This window comes from Ahaetulla prasina, chromosome 5 (assembly GCF_028640845.1).
Source record: "Ahaetulla prasina isolate Xishuangbanna chromosome 5, ASM2864084v1, whole genome shotgun sequence".
Classification (NCBI taxonomy): Eukaryota; Metazoa; Chordata; class Lepidosauria; order Squamata; family Colubridae; genus Ahaetulla; species Ahaetulla prasina.
In genome coordinates this window covers 26,356,590-26,380,677 of record NC_080543.1, presented here as the reverse complement: position 1 = coordinate 26,380,677, position 24,088 = coordinate 26,356,590, and the positions used below count along the sequence as shown (strand labels likewise).

General features: G+C 37.2%; 1 protein-coding gene across 1 annotated transcript in view; it reads left to right on the top strand.

Annotated features, from left to right (window-relative positions):
* MIPEP (mitochondrial intermediate peptidase) overlaps nt 1-23,433 on the top strand; it is a 60,215-nt gene extending 36,782 nt beyond the window's left edge. Inside the window, exons 15-19 of the mRNA XM_058185816.1 lie at nt 3,579-3,653; nt 6,899-7,018; nt 15,158-15,279; nt 17,230-17,303; nt 22,733-23,433. Coding sequence (XP_058041799.1) covers nt 3,579-3,653; nt 6,899-7,018; nt 15,158-15,279; nt 17,230-17,303; nt 22,733-22,830 — 489 coding nt within the window. The 3' untranslated portion in view covers nt 22,831-23,433. The remainder of the gene's footprint in view (nt 1-3,578; nt 3,654-6,898; nt 7,019-15,157; nt 15,280-17,229; nt 17,304-22,732) is intronic.
* Nucleotides 23,434-24,088: the final 655 nt, after the last annotated feature.

The following is a 24,088-nucleotide window of genomic DNA, read 5'->3' as shown; positions in this document are numbered from 1 at the left end:
CTCGGAATTTGAAAGTTTCACTTATACTTGTAAAATCTGCTTGCTATTTATAAGTCATATTCATGAAACTTTTTAATCTTGTTTAAAGATCATCTTATGCTAATTGCCACATTATAATTTTGGCTGGTGAATTCCATAATAAGTTATGCATTTTGTAAAGAAATACTGCTTTCTATTCTGAATCTCGTGCCAATAAGTTTTCACTGGGTGATAATTAGTGGCTGCTAATCACCTTTCTCTCTTCACAACCTTCAGTTTAGTTAAATTCCCTTCACAACAATGTACACTGAAGTGCTTGGTAAAACATTGCAAACGTTTAATGAAATTCCACCCCAAAAGCCACTTCATTCAAGGAATTGGCAGTGAAAATGTACTTAATTCTTTTGTTTTGCTTTTTGAAAAGTATATTTTAAAAAGAAGTTAGCCAATTGTTTATGTCAAAGATTCAAAAGATCAATTTGTTTTTTTGGTTGTCCTCAGTATTCTCCAGGAGTCTCTTTGAACAGCAAAGTTCAAAAGTATCAATGTTTCTCCTATCCTGCTTCTTCAGAGTCCAACTTTCACTTCTATAGAACGTCACAAAGGATGGCATGCATAATTCTTATCTTTGTAGATCAGGGTTCTCCAATCTTGGCAACTTTAAGACTTGTGGTAAAGTTGGCTGAGAGGAACTCTGGGAGTTGAAGTCCACAAGTCTTAAAGCTGACACAGTTGGAACCCTGTTATAGATCATGGTTGCCCCAAAGGTGCTTTTTCAAACAGCAACTGGATTTTGTTTCTACTAGAGGTTCCGAATTTCAAAGCAATTCCTGATATTCTTCTAGAAAGTGGTAGATAAGAAAGTGGTAGGTAAGAGCCATGGTGGCACAGTGGTTGGAATGCAGTATTGCAGGCTAATTCTGCTGACTGCCAAGGGTTCAATCCTTACCTGCTCAAGGTTGTTTCAGCCTTCCATTTTCTGAGGTCAGTAAAACGAGGACCCAGATTGTTGGGGGCAATATGCTGATTCTGTTAAAATGCTTAGAGAGGGCTGTAAAGCACTGTGAAGTGGTATAAGTCTAAGTGCTATTGCTATATGTTCATGATCAAATCATCCATTTTTAATGAATTATAAGTAGGCCAAAAATGCATAGTGAATCTCATTAAAAAAAAAACACCACAAAAATGTTTAAAGCCATTCTTGTATTGAGCATACTTATCAGGTTGCAGTATGGGTGAAGATGTAGATTGTAACACAATGATGCGGTATTGTATGTGTATTTAATTAGGTCTGTTCCCCGGATCTACTGCCACATCCTGCTTGTTTAATCAACGCATACCACTGCATCATTATGGGCTGTAGTTCTGGAGCCCAGAGGAGTAAAAGATTAAGTGGTAAAGTAGTAATTATCAGCTACTTTCTTTTATTAGAAGAGCTAGGAAAAAAATATTGTGTCCATTTGTTTAGCTTTCAACATTATGGTGTTAATTAGGACTGTGTGTGGTCTGACATTGAAGTCTGTGTTTTTTTGAGTATGTTTATGTTCTTTACAGTTTGGAGGGGAGAAGAGAGCTATTTTTCTAGTTTAAAAATCTGACCCTAATCAAAGGATCCATATCTGGGGAATAAGTCCCAGAATAACTACATTACTACTGTATGGAACAAATGAGTGTTGGTTAAATGGTGCTATAGAAAATTACAGTGTTGCTTATTTAATGTCCCTAAATTTTTATAATTATATGACTGTTTTTGGATGAGAAAATTATAATCTTGCCTGAATGACTACTATGCGAAATAGCCTTTAAGTTTAGGAATGTTTCTTATCTATTTTTCACTTCCAGGATCTCCAGTATTAGTTATGTGTGTGTGTGTGTGTGTGTGTTGAATAGCTTTTATGCAGCTGATTTGTTTTATTCACCAGTATGGTCTCTATACATTAGGATAGACATATGTACTAGTTTTTCCAGATATAATAAATGGTATAGATTTTAGTATATTGGGGTGTGTGTGTATGTTTATGTGCATGCACCTTTAAGTCACTGGCAACTTTCTGGACTAGTCCCTACAGTTATTTTAATGGAGTCCTTGGTGCTCTCTGAATTTGGTTGTTTGTTGTAGGCATTTCATTACCCAATTAGGTAGCATTATCATTGGAAATGAGTGTAGGGTTTGCTGCTTGTTTACATACCAGTGGCTTGCCAAGTTTCCTGGCATAGCAAGCCAGTTGTAGTTCCCTCCTTGGTGGTACCTTGATTTCAGCCTAGTAGTTTGTCTGGTACGGATCCCTGCTTATCTGAATGCTGGAAGGGATATATTTTAGTCTTTATGTTTCCTTCCTGTTTTTTTATTGTCTTTTGAATGGTATGTAATGGGAGGTATAGGAGGTATCTCTATGTGTCTAATAATGGCTGATATGACTGAATGCCAGGCTTCCAGGAATTCACTAGTATTTTTTATTTGGCTAGCTTTAAGATGCAAGTAGTTCCCCAGTTGAAACTGATTTTGAGTCTGTCCACATGTTATGAGATTAATGAGTTTTTGCCATGTTTTCTCTGCTAGTCTTCTAGCTGTCTTGTCCTCCACTGCGAGTTGTAGATGACTCTTGCTTTTTCTGGCATTGTATTTGGAAGTAGCTTGCCATTGACTGAAAGAGTTGCCCAGCTGGTTTTGTGCCAAAGGTGGGGCTAAAATTCACCATCTACCAATTTCTAGCTTGATGCCTTAACCATTACACCAGATCTGCTCTCTGCAGTGTATTGTATATATTTCAGATGTAAAGATTGTGGTATGACTGAAGATTTACCAAGGCATTTTAGAAGCTAAGAAAACCTTTCAGTTTATTAGTCAGGATTATATGAGCTAAAAAGTAGCAGGCTGCACCTGGAAAATGTAGCCCTCTGTTGAGCGTCAAGTTTAAAATTGTTGGCAAGACAGTTCAAATCATTAAAAAAAAACCTATAGATAGCAAAAAAAAAAGACATTAAATCAGTCCTGTAAATTTTACATTAAATTAAGATATAAAGTCCAAACCCCAATTTTATGTGTTATGATTCCCTGCATAAGATTGTAATCCAAGAATGGTTTCCAATTACAATTAAATCCGATATCAAACTTACTTTTTAAATACAAAGTTATTCTGTTTTATTCTAGACATTGAAACATGCCTCCACAATTTAGGCAGTCATTTTTCCAATAAGATCATTTTTCCTCAATAAAAGGCTTCAGGATCTTTGTAGACATTAACATGCACAAAGCCAATTTATATATTTTGAAAAGATACAGGTTAGTGAAATTTAATAAGAATATCTCAGGTTGAAATGCAACCCTAACTTTTAAATGTATTTGTTTTGGATCTTTTTTTGGTTTTCTGTTCTCCAGTGTTTTGGCTGTGTTTCCACTTGTCCTAATACTTCTCTTTCAGTAATAAGAAGGTAACAAGGTCAAGCTAAACTAAGCATAAAGGAAGTTAGAAACCCAGAGGTTGTTCCTTCTTAGCTTAAGGATATTGTACAAATCTACCTTTATTACCATTTGTTTTCTTAATCGTAGATAAAAATTGTTTGAAACATGTCCTCTTTTTCTTTTTTTCTGTTAAAAGCCATTGCCAAAAAACATGGTGTCAAGACTCTGTGAATCTAAAAAAGTATGTGCTGCCGCTGATATGCAACTTCAGGTATGTTAATTGGTTTAAAGTGAATTTAAATATATTTTGAAGTTGTAACAAAGCTTAGATTAGTAAACTAGTCTTAAATTGTAAGATGTAATTGATTAATGTAGAGCAGAGATATCAAACTTGATTTCATTGAGGACTGCGTCAAGGTTGTGTTTGACCTCGGGGGGGGGGGGGCTGGGCTAGATGTGGCCAAGGGGGCATGGCCAGCTTGATGTCATTCATGTCGGGTGCCTGTGGTGGCCCAAGTGCTTTGCCAGCGAAAACGGAGTGGCCCTCCCGATCTCAGTTTTCTCTGGCTGAAAGTTGCAGGAGGCCGTCACAGCCGAAAACAGATCTCAGGATGGTTGCAAATTTTCGCCGTCAGAGGCACTGTGGGCCAGTCCTTCGCTGTTTCCAGGGTAGCCCCGCAGGCCAGATCTAAGTACTCTGTGGGCCGGATCCTGCCCGTGGGCTTTTGAGTTTGACACCCCTGATGAGGCTGTGCAATATCTTAACAACACTGGAGAATTAAGAAACGTTTTATTTTAACATTGTCTATGATTTTAATGTATCTGTTTCTGTCTGTCTGTTTCTGTCTGTCTGTCTGTCTGTCTATCTATCTATCTATCTATCTATCTATCTATCTATCTATCTATCTATCTATCATCTTTGCTTAAAATTACTAATCTGTTACACCCCCTTAACGATGTACTGGGTGCAAGAGCTGGCCTGGCTCTCTATATGTCTCTTAATTCATTACATAATAGATGACATATTCTGAGTAAAGTTTTTTGTTGCTTATGAGAAATTGCAGCAGACACTTTGATCAAATAATAAGGCCAATAGTATATCGCTTTACTCAAGTATCTTTGTATATATAGAAATTTTTTTTCTTAATTCAAAAAAGGCTGTAAATTCAAGTCCCGCCTTAGGAATGAAAGCCAGCTAGGTGAATTTGGGCCAGTTGGTCTCTCTCTGCCCAACTCCCATCACAGGGTGGTTGTTGTGGGGAAAATAGAAGGAGGTAGGCATGTTGGGTATGGTCCTTGAGTTATTTGTAAAACTAATGAAGGTAAGATACAAATAAATAAGCATATAGCAGCACATTGACGCTTCGTTTGTTTGCCCCTTAAATAAAATGTCTTTAAAACCACCAGTTTACAACATAATCTACAAAGGAGAGGAAACGAATTGTTTACATTACAGGAGAGAATTTAGATGGTTTGTTAATCTAGCTTTGTTGTTTTACAAAATTAAAAATTAAACAGGACTGATATAATCCTTTAGAAATGTTATTTTATATATTTGTTTCTGTGTTTATAACAAATTACAGGTGTCATCAAATATTGTTTTATGAAAATACTTTTAACGTGTATTCTGAAATTGTGAAAAAAAAATTAGGTTAACTTTTGAGGTGATTAAGCAATAAAAATTATTGTTAAAAGTTCAGTAGAGATGGAAATCATCTCAAAATAACTCCCCTTTTCACTTGTTCCATTTAACTAAATGTAATACTAATTGGTAATATACGCATTGTTGAGAGTGGGGAGAATGCATGATTTATTAGCTATCACATAATCCACATTTCAATCAATTCATCCAGTATTGAGTAAAAATCAACCCATCTAATTCATCAACACTGCTAGTGGTGGTTGTTTGGAGATTAACTTCATTCAAGTAATCTCTTTGGAGGTCCATTATGTTTCGGTGACTATTCAGTTTGCTTCAGGTAATTAGGTTGATGACAACATGAAATGATTCTTATTTTTGTGAGCAACTTTAAAGAAGCATTAACTTTAAAGGAGGGGAAGGGCTCTTGCTCAAATTTGCAAATGTTCCCAAAACTCTGCCTTTAGAGAACCTCTGACAGAGTTTAAAAGGTGGGAATAAGCATCTATGCATGGGATGGTGCTTGTTGACCTGAAAAGTGGACTCGGCCCTGATGGCGTGAAAAATGCAGTGATGATGATAATGATGATGACAACACAGTCATCCAGTCTGTGTTGTCGTCATCATTATCTGACCAGTCAAGGAACCCATCTGTTGTCCTAAAGTCCCAATGAAGATGCTGACTCTTGTTCTTCTAGGTATGCTGTCTTTAAAATAGTCCATTATGAAAGGAATTGGCCCTTACTCCCTTGAGGACGAGAGTCATAATGGCACAGTCATAAAAATTTTCTTTTGGCAAAGAGACAGTTCTTTCAACGTAAGCTTTCATTGGAAATTGCAGAATGACTAAGAGTTACGCCTACGTCATCCACCTCATCCTGCAAAAGACAACGATAATCTGAAACATACTTGTGGTTACATGCTTGTCCCTTCCAAGCCACTGCAGGATATCAAGGCTTAGATAATTATACTTTTAAATTCTTCGCTATTTCCACTTCATTTCTCTTCCAAATCCATAGTTGGATCGAGGAAACGTAGAGTACCAAATCCATGATAAAGGTGCTTAGTTTTTATTTTTAACATCAGAGGAATAATTTTTGGATTAGGCAGATGGATGAACTGCTGTTTATTTTTATATTAAAACTCATAGATATTTCCAGCTGTTTTCTTTTGTTTGTTTTTAATATGGGGATATTTTAAAAGCATTCGAATGTATTAAGTTTTGTTTCTCCATCTGGGAAAAAAAAAAGCAATCAAGAAAGTTCTCAGATATATTTAATAGCCTCCCATACATTAGGAGAAAAACATAAAAAAATGTCCAGCAAGATGACTTGTCCCAGCAAAGGCATGTTATAGTATTTTGCCAACTTTCACAGACCATGGAGCTAATAATTAGTTATTTAGATTTATTTCAAATATCTCGGTGCAGTTAAATCCGTGTTAAGCTAAATGTGTGTAACCTAAAGTTTAATCTTAATTTCAGAAATCATTCCATAATTTATTTCAAATATATAAAATAACACCAGTTTTATTCATCACTCAAACTTCTAACAGGGTAGGATTTTTGTAAATAAGAATGTACAGGCATGCTTTAATACTTTATGCAAAAATATGGTATTTAAAGATCAGACTTACAGTCCTATAGAAGTAGACTGGATTCATCTTGAAAACTTGAATGCCTCAATAAAATAGTTGTAAATGTAAGTTGTTCAATATTATTTTTCCTGAAGAAGAACCAAGAAGTACATCTACTATAGCTTTATTTTTAAAAAAATTGTTCCAAGTCTGGTTAATCATTCTGAATGCTGTGTGTGTTTGTATGTGTTTTGGATCTCTGCATTTGAGTGTAGATATTTATCTATAATATATTTCTCTAGGTTTTTTATGCTGTCTTGGATCAAATATACCATGGGAAACATCCTTTAAAAAAGTCAACCACAGATATTTTAAAGGAAACACAAGAGAAATTTTATGGATTGCCATATGTTCCTGACACTGTGAGTAGCAGATCTCATAAAATTAAGAAAATAAAGGTTAGCGGTTATCATCTTCATGTTAACTGCATAAAGTTATTTTCTGTTAGTGACATATTCAACATCCTATTAAATATTTTGTAATGATTTCTTAATGAGTATGTTTTCCTAAAATTCTCATAATTAGGATTTTAAGAACTGCCTGACTTTTCCCATTCTGCAGTTTTACTTTTAGTACATTCCCATTAAGTAAATTCCTATCAAAGTTAATGGGAACCATTTGGGATGCTACAGAGATTTCAAGGAGAGGGAACACAGGATGAATGTTATTCTCTTTTGTTTCCTTTTCTCCAGTCATTATTTTCTGCATTTTAATGTACACTTCATAGAATATCCAAAGGGACATACATCAATGAGAGAACTTTTAGAGTTACATGTAATCTTGTAGGAGTGGGTGGAGATTGAGTTGTTAATGTTTTATAGAAAGCAGGTGGGCTATTTCAGAATCAAATACACATTGTTGCCAATTCAGTTTACCGGAACAGAAATTCCAAAACAAAATAATGCATTTTTAGAATCAGTTTTGAAAATAACACTAAGTTTTGGGATGCTTGTAATTTACCACTTTGGTTAAGCGTGTTCACTTTGAACAGGGTCATCTTAAAATACAGGGTAAAACCAGCTTGAAGAAGCTGAGCGTAGGAAGAAAAATAATGAAGTGAATATGGGAAAAGCCTTTTTGTGGAATGTTCTGTAAAAACTCTGTGGTGGTTGCTTTATAGGTGTCATTTCATACGTTTACCATTAATTTCAAAATTCTGATGGCTTCTTCTCAAAGAAGAGCTTTTCATTTCTGCATCCAAACAAGTACGTTATAGATAATGTCACCATATAGAGCAGAAGTCTCCAACCTTGGTCCCTTTAAGACTTGTGGACTTCAACTCCCAGAGACTGGCTGAGGGTCTCTGGGAGTTGAAGTCCACAAGTCCTAAAGGGACTAAGGTTGGAGACCCCTGATATAGAGAATATTAATACCGCAGTCCTGTATTTTCACTGTAAGCCACATTGAGTTCAATAAAGCTTACTCCTAAATAGACACATCTGGCTTTTGTATAGAGAGACCCAGATGTCTCTACTTTTGCCTGCCTTTTGTAAGGCATTGAAAAACTGGATCTTCCCCCAGCATTGGGCCAGGAAGTTATGGGAACCTAATTTATTTGGTTTGATTTGTTACGGATGTATGAACTGCTTCAAGCATAGGATGTTTTCATTGTTATTAGTGGGGTGTGTTTTTTTTACTTTTTAAAACTTGGTATTTATTATTTCACGTTACATGACTGTCCATCTCAAACGCATATCTCTGGTTAACATTATTAAAAATATCAATGTATAGAAAGCCGAAAACAAAACAGCAGCCATTAAGTTAGCATAGCAATAGCAGTAGAACTAAAACTTATATACCACTTCATAGTACTTTACAGCCCTCTCTAATTAGTTTACAGAGTCAACATATTGCCCCCAGCAATCTAGGTCCTCATTTTACTGACCTCAGAAGGATGGAAGGATGGATCAACTTGAGCCGGTCAGGATCAAACTGCTGGCAGTTGGTAGAATTAACCTGTAATACTGCATTCTAACCATTGTGCCACCACCACAAGCATAGATAGTATATGGGCCAGCTCCCAGCTCCTGAGTCCCAAGTGGGTGATTTTTGTTAGCTCCCCAGAGTCAAAATGGCAAGTGGGTAGATTACTGAATTAACAAAATTCAAGTTCCATTGAGGTCTAATGGACATATTGGTAACTAGTCTCACTAGCAGTAAAGAGTCTCAAATCCCAACAACTGTTGTTATGTCAATCCTGTGCTCCATAATAGCTGGTATACTTCGGTATTCAAGACCCATATGGTATCTTTCTAATAACACCTAAGTGCTTAACTGCATGTGAAATTCCTTTCCTCTTCTCCAATATAAACTACTACAAAAATATTTATGTCTCTTGTCCTACTTGGTTTATTTATGAGTTGCTAATAAAAGCAGAGAAGCGTTATAAATGGAAACCTTTAATCTCTTACTTGACTCACTTTTCAAAATGTCATGGGTCTTTTAAAGTCTTCTTCTACAGTTCTATTTTTGAGTTCCATCTATTATTTATATATATGATTTTAAGTTATAATTCCCTACACCTGGGATTGAGTCTCACAGTGAAATTTATTTTTGAGTAATCATAGGTCTGCATTATTAAAAGGCAATAATGTTAATGAGCAAAGTAGAAGTACGTCTAAATAGCACTGAGTATAACATTACTCAGTGATTCATTCGTCAGTGATATTCGTCGCGAGCTTAAAACACACCTATTCATCTGCGCGGGACTGGATTAGATTTTAAAAAATTGGTTTTAAGGGTTTTTTATTATTTATATTGTTTTAAAAATTAGGCTATAGAATAAGTTTTTTAATTGTTGTTTTTAATCTGTATTTATATGTGTTTTAACTGCCTGTGAACCGCCCTGAGTCCTTAGGGAGATAGGGCGGTATATAAATATAAATAAATAAATAAATAAATAAAAATTACTTTAAATCAAAGTCAACAAATATGCGATAAATCAATGTGACCAAAGAACTTTGTTCACTATTATATGTCCTGAGGATAAATATTTCTTTCATCCTCATGTTATTACATGTTCTTTTTGTTACTCTGCATAATCTAATTTTAAAAACCAGATTTCAAAAGTCACAGTTAACACAAAGAATTGCTTATTAACATCAGGTCCGAAAAAAACCCCATGTCAGACTTGTAACTACACAGAAAGAACACTTAGATAATTTATAATGTCAGGGTTCACAAGGCTTTCATAAAATTAGAAGAATGACTTGCAACAGGCCATTTTGTTTTCTAGATCATAAAATGCTAGATTTTATTCAGTAGTTAAAATCTGTTTCCTTCTTTATCGTGTATACAAGCGAAAGTGATAGAGTTAGAACAGTGACTGTAGTTTGGGATGTGTTGAACATAAAGAAAATTGAGATTTAGGTGTTAATTTCTTATTAACAGGGTGATTTAAAAGCCAATTTTAATCTTCAAAGTCTTAATTCCCTTTGGAAATAATCCTGAGCCTTCTACAATTTTTTTTTAATTTGTCTTGCTTTTATATCCTATGCCTTGGTTCACTTCCCCAAAGCATTTATCTCTAATGTGATTTGTCTTATTTGTTCCAGTTTTTTGCAAAATAGCATGTATGACTTTCTTGGAGTTTGAAAAATGCTACCCGTGTTTCCACGAAAATAAGACCCTGTCTTATTCTCTCTTTTTTTGCCATCAAAAAAGGCACCAGGTCTTATTTGGCGGGTGGGGGGGATGTCGTCCACTGACTCACCTCACTTGCGAGTGTCACCTGTGGCCTCCTTTTAGCTGTCAGAGGCCTTCAGGAATTTCTTCAGCTTTGGATAGTTGCAGCCAGGCCTTGCATACCTCGGCCCATTTCTTCTGCAGTCAGCAAGGCTTTCCTAAAGGTCTCTGCAAGCAACAACAGTGCTCCAGATCGATCCTAGAGAGGTCTTCAGGAAAGGCCTATAGGCTCTGCAGCTGATAACAGAGCTCCGGATCGATCTGGACCTCTGTTATAGGCTATAGAGGCCTTTAGGAAAGCCTTGCCTACTGCAGAAGAAATGGACCAAGTTATGTGAGGCCTGGCTGCAACTATCCAAAGGTAAGTAATAGGGCTGCTCCACCCCCCCATCCCCACCCTAGCTTAATTTTTACCTGTGCACCCAGGAATGGGCATGGTCTTAATTAGGGCTTATTTTGGGGGTAGGGCTTATATTGGGCACACGTGTAAAAATCTAGGACTTACTTTCTGAGTAGGTCATATTTTTGGGGAAACCCAGTAGACTAGATATACATATATTTGCTCCTGTATATGACATGCATTCTGATTATTAACGCATAATCACAAACTATTGGCTTTGAAATGACATTGTATTGCTGTTCTAAAGAGACAGGCAACTAACCTGGGATTTACTATCTTATAAATTTCTTAATTAAAACACTAGACTAACAAAATAGCAAATCAATCATACTGTTCCTTATCCAAAAGAACACTTAATATTTGTGTGAAGATTTGTTTGTCTTAGTTTTACTCTTTATATTTAAAAAGATTCTCTTTTTTTAGTTGCTACAGACATCTTTTATAAATAGGAATTTGGTGAAAATATTAATAATGTCTTACTGTTCTCTTAGCATTAAACCATATATGCTTCATTTCCTATTTTAAATGGTGAGACACATTTAATAAATGCATGAAGTTAAAAGTATTTCAATTAATTAAAATATTATTATTATTTAAATTTGTATGCTGTCTAAATCCCAACAACTACTTTTGAGCAGTTCAAAAATAAAATTTCAGCCCCAATAATCTAATTTAGTTATGTAGATAACAAAATCAGCAGGTTTTTGTTATTTTTGACAAATTAATTCTAGGGAATACATTATTTTATCATCTTACATTTTTATAGATGCACTTTCATTAAAAAAAAGTATTTTGGGCAAACTAAAACTTCTATAGAGCTTTTCTAAGACATAGTCACCTTCTGTTTTAGAGGGCCATCAATAGAAGCACTTCATATGATTTTGGATCCTGAAAAGGTACGAAAGAAGGCAGTTCAAATAATCAAGTGGCTGTAACACCTTACCTATAAAAACAGGACCTAGAATAGTTGGGACTTTTCAGTTTGGAAAAAAGGAACTGAGCATTAACAAATTCAAGATGTTAGAACAGACAAAACAAACTATTCCTTCATGCAGTGCACGATTAGCCTGTGGAATTCATTAACTCAATATATGGTAATGATCACTAACTTGGATAGGTTTAAAAGGGGATTAGCTAAAATTATGGAGGATGGGGAAGGGTAATTAGTCTTGAAGAGTTAACTCTACTGGGTTAGAAGCAGGATCTCTCCTCCATCTCAGCATCTCAGAGGCATATAGTAACTTTCCTATAGAATACTTCATTGGCCAAGGATGGTAGTCACACAAGGAATTTGTCTTTGATGCGTTAAGCACTCACATGCAAAACAACAAGGTAATAATATCAAAGTAATACCAATAAGGGAAGGTAGAGGAACAGATGTGAAAGATAAAAGTAATAGAGCCATACTGCATGGGTAAATATTCTTAGACATAAGGCATCTCAAAGACATGTAGGCACTGAAAAACAAAATTATATGCTGAAATTCTTAGCCTAATCTCGCGTTATGTTCTTATATGGCTGTTTTTGTTTTAAAATTGTCCTTGTTCATAACAATTTAGATCAGGGGTCCCTAACCTGTGGGCCGAAGCCCACTATTGGGCCGTAGTCTAATTGCCACCAGGTTGTGTGAGTGGCCAGCCGGTGCATGCGTATCTGTGCACATGCACGGGCCCACTTGACAAGAGAATGGTCTACTCTTGTATTCTTGGAAGATTAAGATAAAATAAAAGGAATTTATTAACTGCCAGGTTGAGTTTTGTCTAATCCCGTGATGGCGAACCTATGGCACATATGCCTCTGTTGGCACGCGAGCCATAGCCCCAGTTCAGGTCTGATGGGCATGCGCCTGCGCCTGCGCCTCCCGCCAGCTAGCTGGTCTTCGGGTCTCTGTCGAGCATGCACGGAGGGGCGGGATACATGTGCAGGGGCAGGTGTGCATGCAAGGGGACATGGGGCGTGCAGGGGGATGTATGCGCATGTGCAGGGCTTGCACATGCATAGCATTTTGAGGGTTCAGGCGCGCATGCACTTTGGTCATTCAGTCCAGAAAAGTTTAGCCATCACTGGTCTAGTCAGTTTACTTGGGATAAAGGCAAGTCTCAACTTGAGCAATGGTTCAGTTGTTCTCAAGCAAGAGTGACTTCCTCAAAAAGGAATATTTGAAAACCACTTCCTTGGAAGATCAAAATAATTCTCTCATTATCAGGCTCCAAAGTTGTAAAAAAAAGAATACTTTCACAATTATAGTAGTCCCTTTGGGAAATAATTCAGAACCCCAGTTCTGTTCATACAGCAATACAGCAAACATTAAACATTCTCCTCTATTGAAACATAAAACCCTCAGGTAAAAAATATTATTGTAGATCAAAACTTTTTTTTAAAAAAACCTTACATACTGTACTCTGTTGCTTAATTTTAAATCTGCTATGTGTTTTGTATTATGGGAAAGAGACTAGGTAAAGCGGGGGGTATACATGCTGCTGCCAAAATATTTTTGCTCTAGATGTAGAATAATCTAAATTGAAGCTGAACATATTATCAGACACTGGTTTAGGGAAGTTACTTGGGGAGAAAAAAAAATGCTGATTTTAATTTGAAAGCTAAAATATGCTTTTTGTTTAATGTCTTCTTTTTATTTTGTATGCAGCCTGCAAGCAATTATAGAAAGAATAGTTGTTTGTTGGTAGAACATAAGGAACACTTTATTTTAGAAGAGCAAGCATTTTATGAAAACAAGACCAATGACTATTAGAGCAAAATTGTAGAGTTTTATCACAGGGTAGAGTGCTAGTTTATTTGGAAACATTGAGAGTAAGTTCCAAACAATAGAATGGTGCAGCATTCCGTCTGAGTAACAAGATTATGGTTAACCATTTTTCTATTTTACAAAAAAGAAAAGCTGATTAATTAGCTAGTATTAGTGCGTACGATAGGTGTGTACAGGTAGTCCTCAACTTACAACCACAGTTGAGCCCCAAATTTATGGTGCTAAGTGAAACGTTTATTAAATGAGTTTGCCCCATTTTACAGTTTTTCTTGCCACAATTGTTAGGTGAACCATTGCAGTTGTTAAGTTAGTTACATAATTGTTAAGTGAATCTGGCTTCACTATTGACTTTGCTTGTCAGAAAGTTGCCAAAGGTGTTCACATGACCCCAGGATACTACAACTGTTATAAATAAGAACCAATTGCTAAGCATCTGAATTTTGATCACATGACATGGGGATGGTGCATTGGTCATAAGTGTGAAAAACGGTTATAAGTCACTTTTTCAGTGCCATTGAAACTTTGAACGGTCACTAATTGAACTGTTGTAAGTCAAGGACTATCTGTACAGTACATGCACAAATATATATACAATTTAGTTCTGTTATTAACGCCGATTTAAATTTATCATAAATTATCATGCATGAAATATCCTGTCAATAGCCAGTAGATTCTGTTTAACAGAAATTAAATCCATTAGTAATCACTAACTTCTGTTTTCATTAACCAATTAAAAAACTACCTGGACATTTTTGGAATTTTTAGGATTATTTCATTATTTCAATATATTTATATAATATATATAAATCTTATTTCTTAGCCACCCCTCTCCCTTAGTTAAATCTACTTTTAACAATTAAATGTATCTTTTCATGTACCTTTTTCCCCCTATAGCAGTGTTTTTCAATCTTGGCCACATTAAGATGTATGGATTTCAACTCCCAGAATCTCCAGGCCAGCTTGAACACACATTTTAAAGTCACCAATGTTGAGAAACACTGCCCTAGAGATATCTTATTGGCTTTTAAACACTGCTCAGAAATGATATTAGTAGTATTTAAAACCGAAACAAAGAATGAATCCATTACAGACCATATTAAAATTAACAGATTGACATTTGTGCAGGAATGAAAAGATTTCCTTGGCAGAGGAAGATATGAATTATTAGAATTGTTAGAACTTGTAATTCAGTCCTGGGAAAGAAAAAGGGCATGATTTTGTTCGCTATGAGACAGGGGTCTCCAACCTTGGCAACTTTAAGCCTGGAGGATTTCAAGGAGGAGCAAAGTTGGCTGGGGAATTCTGGGAGTTGAAGTCCACCAGGCTTAAAGTTGCCAAGGTTGGAGACCCCTGCTATAAGAGGAATTAGAGGAATTTATTTCCATGTTTGTATTTGGATAAGTGGGAAGATGTTCTTTGAATAGTAGCAAAGATCTACCTCTACTGTAAGTATTTGCAGCATTCATACGAGATAAAACAAAATGGCATCTCTAACTTGCAAAGTGACTTTAAAAAAAAATTATAATAATTAGTTTAAGAATGACTGACATACAGTATGTACATGTGTGGGAATTATAAATGGTTATTTTAGTGTCAGAACAAAAATCATTGAGAATTAAATTTCCTTTTTAACTCTGTTTCATGTTACAGGCCTGGCAACTCCGATTCAGCCATCTTGTGGGATATGGCGCTAAATATTATTCCTATCTCATGTCTAGGGCTGTGTCATCTATGGTATGGAAGCAGTGCTTTGCACAGGATCCATTCAACAGGTATAAAGTAAAATATGCACTTAAAAAAAAAGTATTGATTAACCTCCAGGTATCATTGAAGTGTTTTATCTATACTGCTGTTCCTCTTTTTTTTTTTTGTTACAATATTTTTATCAAACCCAGGAGTAAGGTATTTATTGCAAGTTGAGTTAGATGGGCACCTATTGTGGCATTGGTTTATATAGGCACACAAATGCACTACACCTCTGGATATGGGAATAATTCAAGAAAAAAAAACACTTTTGGAACCTCAGCTGGTGTATAAAGACATATAGGGTGTGATTGTATTCTTCTGCTGCTTAGATCTGCTGAGAAATGAGTTAAACTGAGAGTCTCATTCATGCTATTTTGAATGTCCGGTCCATGGAGATACTGAAGTTTACAAAAAACAATAAATAAATACCCAGAACCAAAGGAATAAAATTCTCTTTAGTTTTTTTATGGAATGCAGAGAAGGAAAGGATATAAGCCAAGCATATCTCGTAACATTATGTGTTCTGAAGAATGGGGCAACCTGTGCCCAAGTTGGCCTCCTTAAAGTAGGGGACACCCAGACTTAGTCAGTTCTGTCAAGGTGGGGTACCTGATGGTTCCATCATATTGGATTTTTTAATCTGCCAACATTGCTTTTCCTTCTGTTTCTCCTGCTGAAAATAGAAATAAACTGCAGCGTACAATGGGGCAGGCACTTAAGGACATTGCCTTTACTTTGAAAAGTTAAAAGTTTAAGGATTTGTGATAGCCATCAGCAGTTACTAAGAAAAGATACCTGGGTTGATAGCAGTCCCTGAGGGGGAAAAACCTTGAACTGCTCAGTGACTGCACACTGAATACAAATCGGCAGCATATTGTAGCTGCTAATGAAAGCAAATATAATTTGAAGGTGCATCAATAGAAATATAATGTATAATTTCCAAAAGCATGAGAAGTAATAGTTCTACTATATTGTTTAACAATGAGGCTACAGCTGAAATCTGATGTTAAGTTCTGAGTAATATACTTTAAGAAGAGTTCAAACAAACTGGAACCATATTCAGAGGAAGCAACAAGAATGATCAGAGAAATAGGAAGTGACGCTTCCAAGGAGGATTGAAGGATATGGATATATTTAGACTTGAGTAATGAGGAGGATATATAAGAGGATGTCATATAGAACAGGGGTCTCCAACCTTGGCAATTTTAAGCCTGGAGGACTTCAACTCCCAGAATCTGGGAGTTGAAGTCTTCCAGGCTTAAAGTTGCCAAGGTATGAGACTCCTGATATAGAAGGTGGTCAGGACCTCTTCTTCAACTTCCAGAGTCTGAGGCGTAATATAATGTATTTAAATGGCAGAAAAGTGAATTAGAAAAAAACTTCTGAAGAGTAAGATCAGTTCAAGAGTGGAAACAAACTCCCTGAGAAAATGGAGGTTTCTCAGCCACCTGAGATATTTTGCTTTGGATTCCTGTATTGAGTAGTAGACTGGTCTCAGTGGCCTTTCCCATATGACTATATCGTTTTATCCTTAGTACAGTACATTCACTTAACGTTTCCAGATAACATGTTGGTTCACATACAGGCAATTCCCATGTCAAGTTCCATGTGTGAGCCATCCACTCCTCATTTAATCTCATGGGCCCAGAGTGGGCAATCTTGTGATGCTTCAGTTCTTTAATGCCATCAGTTACAATCAGCATGTCAAATGGTCAGGAGCTGCCATTTCTCTTTATTAATTTATTCTGGATGTTTCCAGGACACCACCCTAATTCATTATAATTTGCGTACTGTGCTCTAGTATAAATTTATTTATTGAGTGCTTTTCTGGAATGAGTATACGAGATGTAAAATCTAAATAATTAGATACTTGGTTTCTTGATAGTTTAGTGAGGAACTTGGGGAGAGGTGTGACATGAAGCTAAACTGGTTGTGATTGCAGATAATTGGAACCATAATGCTATCTCTTCATTCAGAGCAATGGGTGAACGTTATCGGAAAGAAATGCTGGCACATGGTGGTGGCAAAGAACCGGTGCTCATGGTTCAAGGTAATATAAATATTGTTACCCTTTTATTGCTTTTCCTCAATATATGTTTAGGAATGGCACAGGAGGACTTTTGTCATTGTGCTTGTCCAAAGGCTTTTCCTACAATTGACTTATTATTTCCAGAATAGAAAAGATAATGCGTATATTCAAATTTCCAAAATAATGTTTAAAAGCAAAAATGTCTGGCTACATTTTATTGTGTGGGTTTGTTTTTAAACTTGCATTATTTATCCTTTAAAACATCTTCAGGATGTTGTAGGCCAATGATGGCAAACCTTTTAGACACCGAGTGGCCAAAATGCGCACACACACGCGTATGCCCAAACTAAAAAGTGGGCACATGCATGCATGGACATGCGTGAATGTGCACATGTGTGGACATGCATGCGCAGACAGGAGAGACCTGAAGACCAGCTGGCTGGTGGGAGGTGGGTCATCCCAACACCGCCAGCACGGCAAGAGGTAAGATCTTTTTCTTTTGTGAGCTTCTGTTTCATCGTTTGCAGGGAAACAGAAGCTCACAAAAGAAACGCCATGGAGATCTGACCTGGGGTGATGGCACACATGCCAGCAGAGAGGGCTCTGCGTGCCACATCTGGCACACGTGCCATAGGTTCACCATCACGGTTATAGGCTTTATTGTTGCCATTAGCAAGGTGTATATTTCACTTAATTAAACTTGTGCTTCACCAAAACTTTAGCAAGAACTCCTCTACTATAAACTTCAAGTTGCATTGAGATCTTCTCCCAATGTTTCTTTTTGGGAGCCACTATTGTACACATATAAGGGAGGTGGTGGCTCAGTGGCTAAGATGCTGAACTTGTTGATCAGAAAGGTCAGCAGTTCGAATCCCTAGTGCCACGTAATGGGGTGAGCTCCCGTTCCTTGGCTCAGCTTCTGCCAACCTAGCAGTTTGAAAGTACGTAAAAAATGCAGGTAGGAAAATAGAGACCGCCTTTGATGGGAAGGTAGCAACGTTGCGTGCGCCTTTGGCATTGAGGCATGCTGGCCACATGACCACAGAGACGTCTTCGGACAGCGCTGGCTCTTCGGCTTTGAAACAGAGATGAGCACCGCCCCCTAGAGTCAGGAACAGCTAGAATATATGTGCGAGGAGAACCTTTACCTTTACCTTATTGTACACACAAAAATGCATATTCAAGCTAGTTGACTCTTGTAAATACATATTAAAGGCTTCAGTGGAAGATTTCAGTTTGGCTAAAAGCATTCCGTAGTATTAATAGAAGGAGAAGGAGAATTGGAGAAAGAAAACCAAATGTTCGAGGCATATTGAGCGATTTACTAGGTACTACTACTCTAAATTGTGTACTAAAGTTATATTTATGTTGGCAGTTCTAAAGGAATGATTCACATCAGAGAGAAGCGTGTTTTTGTAAAGTTTGTTTCTCTAATGTTAAACAATATTGTAATTTTCCTAATGTAACTTTTTAAAATCTTAATGACACAAGAAAGGCGTGTGTGTGTGTGTGTGTGTGTGTGTGTGTGTGTGTGTGTGTATGTGTTAGGCTGTGTCTTTTCTTTCTATATATAAAAGAGCAGATGTTCTGAATCATCATTGATTGTTTAAACTACAAAGACCAGTGCATCGTTGCCCAGCATTCTCTGCTTTAAAAAAAAAGCAGAGAAGCAATTTAAATTACAGTTTAACTTAAATTGCAGTTGGAAAATACTATCTCTGGATGCAACAAAATTTGAGAATATTCTATAAACTATCGAAGTACGCTGTTTGACTTTTTCTTAGTGTTATGTGATACGTATTAGTCATCAGTAGCCGCAATGACAAAATGCATGCCTAGACACAAATTATGCCCCTTACGTTACAAATATAAAAGAGTAGAGATTGCATCATGAAGTCACAACACACAATTCATCATTTTGGTATCACTGAGATTAGGACAGACACCAACAGCATTAGCGGGAGGGCTGTTTTAAATAAATTCTGCCCACAAATTTGGCATGACTAAGAATGCTTCCAAGCCAGATAGCAATTAATGCAAAGAAAAGAGACGCTACAGCATTCAGGTTGACTCTTCTGTTCTGAAAGTGTGTTTGCTGATCCTGCTAGGCTCTTTTGTTTAGGGAAAAACCCTCTTTTCTCCACAAAAGGCAGCCCTGAAAATTCCAAGTTATTTTGTGTATCAAAACCTCATGCCAGCAGTATGAGAGAATTGGTTCTGTATGCAGCCTTTGCCCTCCCGACTTATGAAAAGTTCTGGAACCAGTGAAGAAAAACGTCACGGAGTGGCAGGGCCATTTTCTGTCTTACCTTTTCTGGGGAGAGGAGGGATATAGGGACTGGCATGTCTTCATACTAGTTTTGACTCCTGGCAATCACCTGGACTAGTCCCTGCAGCTCTCTTGGTGAGATTTCAGAAGTGGTTTGCCATTGCCACGTACCTAGGACTGGGAGACAGTTACTGAGCCAAGGTCATCCTGCCTAAGGTGGAACTAGAACTTTTGGCTCCTGATTTCTAGTGCAGGGTCTTTAACCATTACACCAGCTGGCTTTCTTCCTTCTTACTACCATGTTTCTCTGAAAATAAGCCCTCCCTGAAAATACTTAAACACGTGCGAAGCCGGTCCCTGCCATTTCCTCTGGTTAGGGTTAAGGAGACAGAGCTGGAAATCAGGTAAGATGGCAAGATAAATAATCCCAGAATAATAAGACCTCTCCGAAAATAAGACCAAGCGCTTATTTCAGTATTCAAAAAAATATAAGACAGAGTCTTATTTTTCGGGGAAACACGGTAGAACATAAAAGTTTGAATCAGGCATTAAAAAGAATTGAAAGAGAAGTAATAGATATTATGACTTCCAATTATTTAACAATACCCCAATATGACTATATTAATTATACATTGATTATAGTATTAAAGATGAAATTATTTGTAATCTTAATTACATTAATATACAATGAGATATTTCTGGGAAGTGCTTTCAGTTTGTATCCTGGATACATATCTGCAATATACCTCCTAGATAGGATATGACACAGTGAACAATATACAGGTAGTCTTCGACTTACAACCGTTTGTTTAGTGATCGTTCAAAGTTACGGCAGCCCTGAAAAAAGTGATTTATGACAGCTTTCACACTTATGACTGTTACAGTATTCCCCTTGTGATCAAATTGAGGGGCTTGGCAATTGGTATGTATTTACGAATGTTTCACTGTCCCGAGGTCATGTGATCACCCTTTGTAATCTTCCCAGCCAGCTTCAGACAAGCAAAGTCAATATGGGAAGCCTTAATGACCGTATGATTCACTTAACAACAACAGTGATTTGCTTAACAACTGTGGCAAAAAAGGTCATAAAAGGAGGCAGAACTCACTTAATTGCCTTGCTTAGTATGGAAATGTTGGACTCAATTGTGGTTGTCAGCTGAAGACTAACTATATTGGATCATCAATGTATCAAGGTGCAAAGTAGCTTTGCTTGAAGTGGGAAATGAGGCAAAGTATTACAAATTATATATGAATGGCAGGAAACTAGAGCGAGTAGATGAACTTGCATATTTTGAACTGTATACTTTGGCAGAATGTGTTGTGGTCCACCAGCAGCCCACGGACCTGGCAATGGAGTCAGACAGTGAGGAGGCTGGGGAGGACAATGGGCCAGTCCTGGAGTCGGGAAGGCCCAGACGAGGGCTATGCATTAAAGGCAGAGATGGGGCCAGGGTCATCTGGGAGCGATGCGCAGACTCTGAAGCCTCCAGCAGATAGGCAGAGGAACAGGAGGAGCCTGTTCCTACTGCACGCATGTGAACAGCTGCCAGAAGGCAAGAGCAGCTGAAGAAAAAAGGACAACTCGGGAGTAAGGCCAGAAGATGATTGGCCACTCCCATAAGGCTTAAAAGAGCAGCAACAAGCCGTTGGGTCCTTTGTAGAAAAGCAGCGTTGATTTCCATGCTTCTTGTCAGCGTCTCTTGAACTTTGTGGGGTTTTTGCCAAGAAAAGCCTTTGGCAGGTTGCCAAAGACATAAGAGGTTGGTGATAAGGCCAACGGACTGGTTATTAAGAATTTTGCTTTGGACTGTTTTAATAAAATAAGTTGTTGAGGACTGAATTGTGTTTAGTAATCACTACTTGGGCCTTGGTCACAACAGAATGTTTATGGAAGATGGGAAAGAGATGAAAAAACTGTGTGATGTGCAGATGTTGGTAGCAAGGATGTGGGTGGTATATAGTCTCTAGAAAAGAATGAATGTTTACCAGAAGGAATGAAAATAGCTGTGTATAAGAATGTACTTCTGCCCACTTAGTCATATAGAAGAGTGGAATATGTCAAGACGAACATAAATGTTGAATGCAGTGGGAGGAAGTTTGCATGGAAAAACAAGAACAAGGTTAAGAATGAAGTGTTGCTGAAGGAATGTAGATTGAATACAAAAGTGACTGACGAGCACAAAAGAACTACTGAGGTGGTTTGTTCACCTAGTGAACATGAATGAGGATTGCAGACTTGTATGGTATTCCTAAAAGTATTCTTTATTGTCACCTTCAATCTGATGCATATTTTTAAGCCCAAAAAAGACATAATTTCTTTTAAAGAACTATTGGCAGGTCTCCACCTGCCCGCCAGATTTAGCAGGTAAGGCCTGCTCCATGTCCCTTCCATGAAACAGTATCATCTTGTTGGATTTAGGAGTCATGCCTTGTAAGCATGTCTCTGGAAATAATGAATGGGCCCCAATGTTCGTCGTTTTTCACAACACAAGATGTTAAAAAACCATCTCTTCCTCCAGACGTTTGAGCTCTGCTGATTAATGTTGCCTCAGTATAAATTGGAATTGCTGCTTGTGGTTTCAATCATTTACAATTTGGATTATTTAAATTGTTGTTTTAAACTTCGTATGCTGTCTAAAGCAGGGTCTCCGCAAGAATTGCGGACTTCAAGTCTCAGAATTCCTCAGCCAGCAAAGAGTTGAAGTCCACAAGTCTTAAAGTTGCCAAGGTTGGAGACCCTGCTCTAGAGTTACTGCCATGAGATAAGCAGCGATAGAAATCGGGAGAGAGGGATGGAGGAATGACATCAAATCCAAAGCCCACTTTCCAGATTTGGATCTGAATACTGCATGTTTCTAGAAAATTGAATTGCAAGATAAATATTTGGAGGCAGAATGAATAGTTTGAGGAAGGAAAGACTTAGATTTTCTTAACATTTCTTTTGAAAATAGTAGATTTAATTCCTTGTTGCCATTTAGGGAATAAAGTGTTAACTGTTGATAATTTGGCATTTCCAATTCAATTCCCTGATTCCAGGTTTCAAGGCAGAGGCCTGGACAGCTTTGTTAGGGCAGTTCACTGTGGTGGGACTTATTGTACTTTCAGTTATGGTTAATTTTTATCATGTGTTTAGAATCAGCATTCGATTCATTCTGACTTATCTGCCTTTGATATTTCCTAGGTATGCTACAGAAGCAACCATCAGTGGAAGATTTTGTGGAAGCCCTTGTATCAGACTTAGATCAAGACTTTGAAACATTCTTTATGGATTCTGAATAACAGAGAAGAATATTCTGAAAGTTTTTGAATGTATTGACAGTGTACATAGAAGTTGGCATTTGTAAAAAAAATGTGTATATCAAATAAATGCTTTACTTGAAAAGTAAAAAAAAAAATTTCTTTATAGAAAGATAAGAACTTAAGCATGTTTCGTGCAGCATTCACATATTTGGGATGATTCTTATTTGAATAAATATATACTAAAATAACTGCTTCTCCCACGTAAGTTCAGAAAAAGTTCAGATATGTTATATGTCCTCAGTACAAGCAAGTTACATACATACCCATCACCAATATGCCATGTACAACGGTTAAGTGGTAGTAAGCAAAAGAAAAGAAATATACTTTAATCTAGTTTTATGTAAACACCATTTATCATATCTCACCTTAGCTTTTCATTCTTGATTATACCATGTTCATATACTGCTTTGTATTGGCCTTTTGTTCTTTACATTTCTTGTCATTTTCTTTTTAAGAATTCCATCAACTCTATCCAATCAAGATTCCCCCCCCCACCTTCCTCTCACTCTGTTCTCTCTTTTTTTGGTCCAATCCTTGTTCAGCCCTTCTGTATGATTAAATCACCTGAACGTGCTTCTTTTATACTGGTCATCTCCTTTTATGTTCAATCAACATTCTGTTGTGATCCAGGCCCAAGTAGGTAGTAATAAATTTAGGCCGTGGAAAAACAAACTTTATTTGAACAGCTGGGAATTACTTCATTCCCAGCGTTGTTCAACTCAAAGTAAAACAAATGCCTCCCACCAAAAATTCCTCAGTTATCTCACAAACCTTAGTCCAATTAGGTAAACTGCAAAGGCCTTTCCTGGCAAACGTCCAGAAGCTACAAAAACAAAGACGTATATGAAGCAGAAGATGCAGCTACAATGTTGTTTTCTGGCAGAGCTGAAACGCCGGTGCTGGTCTGTTTTAAGCCTTATGGGAGGGGCCAATCATCTCTTGGCCCTACTCCTGAGTTGTCCTCTCTGCTTGAGCTGCTCTTGCCTTCTGGCAGCTCTTTTCATGCGTGCATTAGGAACAAGCTCCTCCTGTTCCTCTGCCTCACTACTATCAGTCTCTGGAGGCTCTGGAGTCCGCACCTCACTTCCTGATGGCCCTGGCCTCACCTCGGCCTCATCGCTCTCCAACTCAATTGCCAGCTCGGTAGGCTGCTGACGGACCACAACATATTCATTCTTCTCTTACCATGTAATTTTTTTCTGAAGTATCCCATTCCTACTACAGTTGAACTTCATGT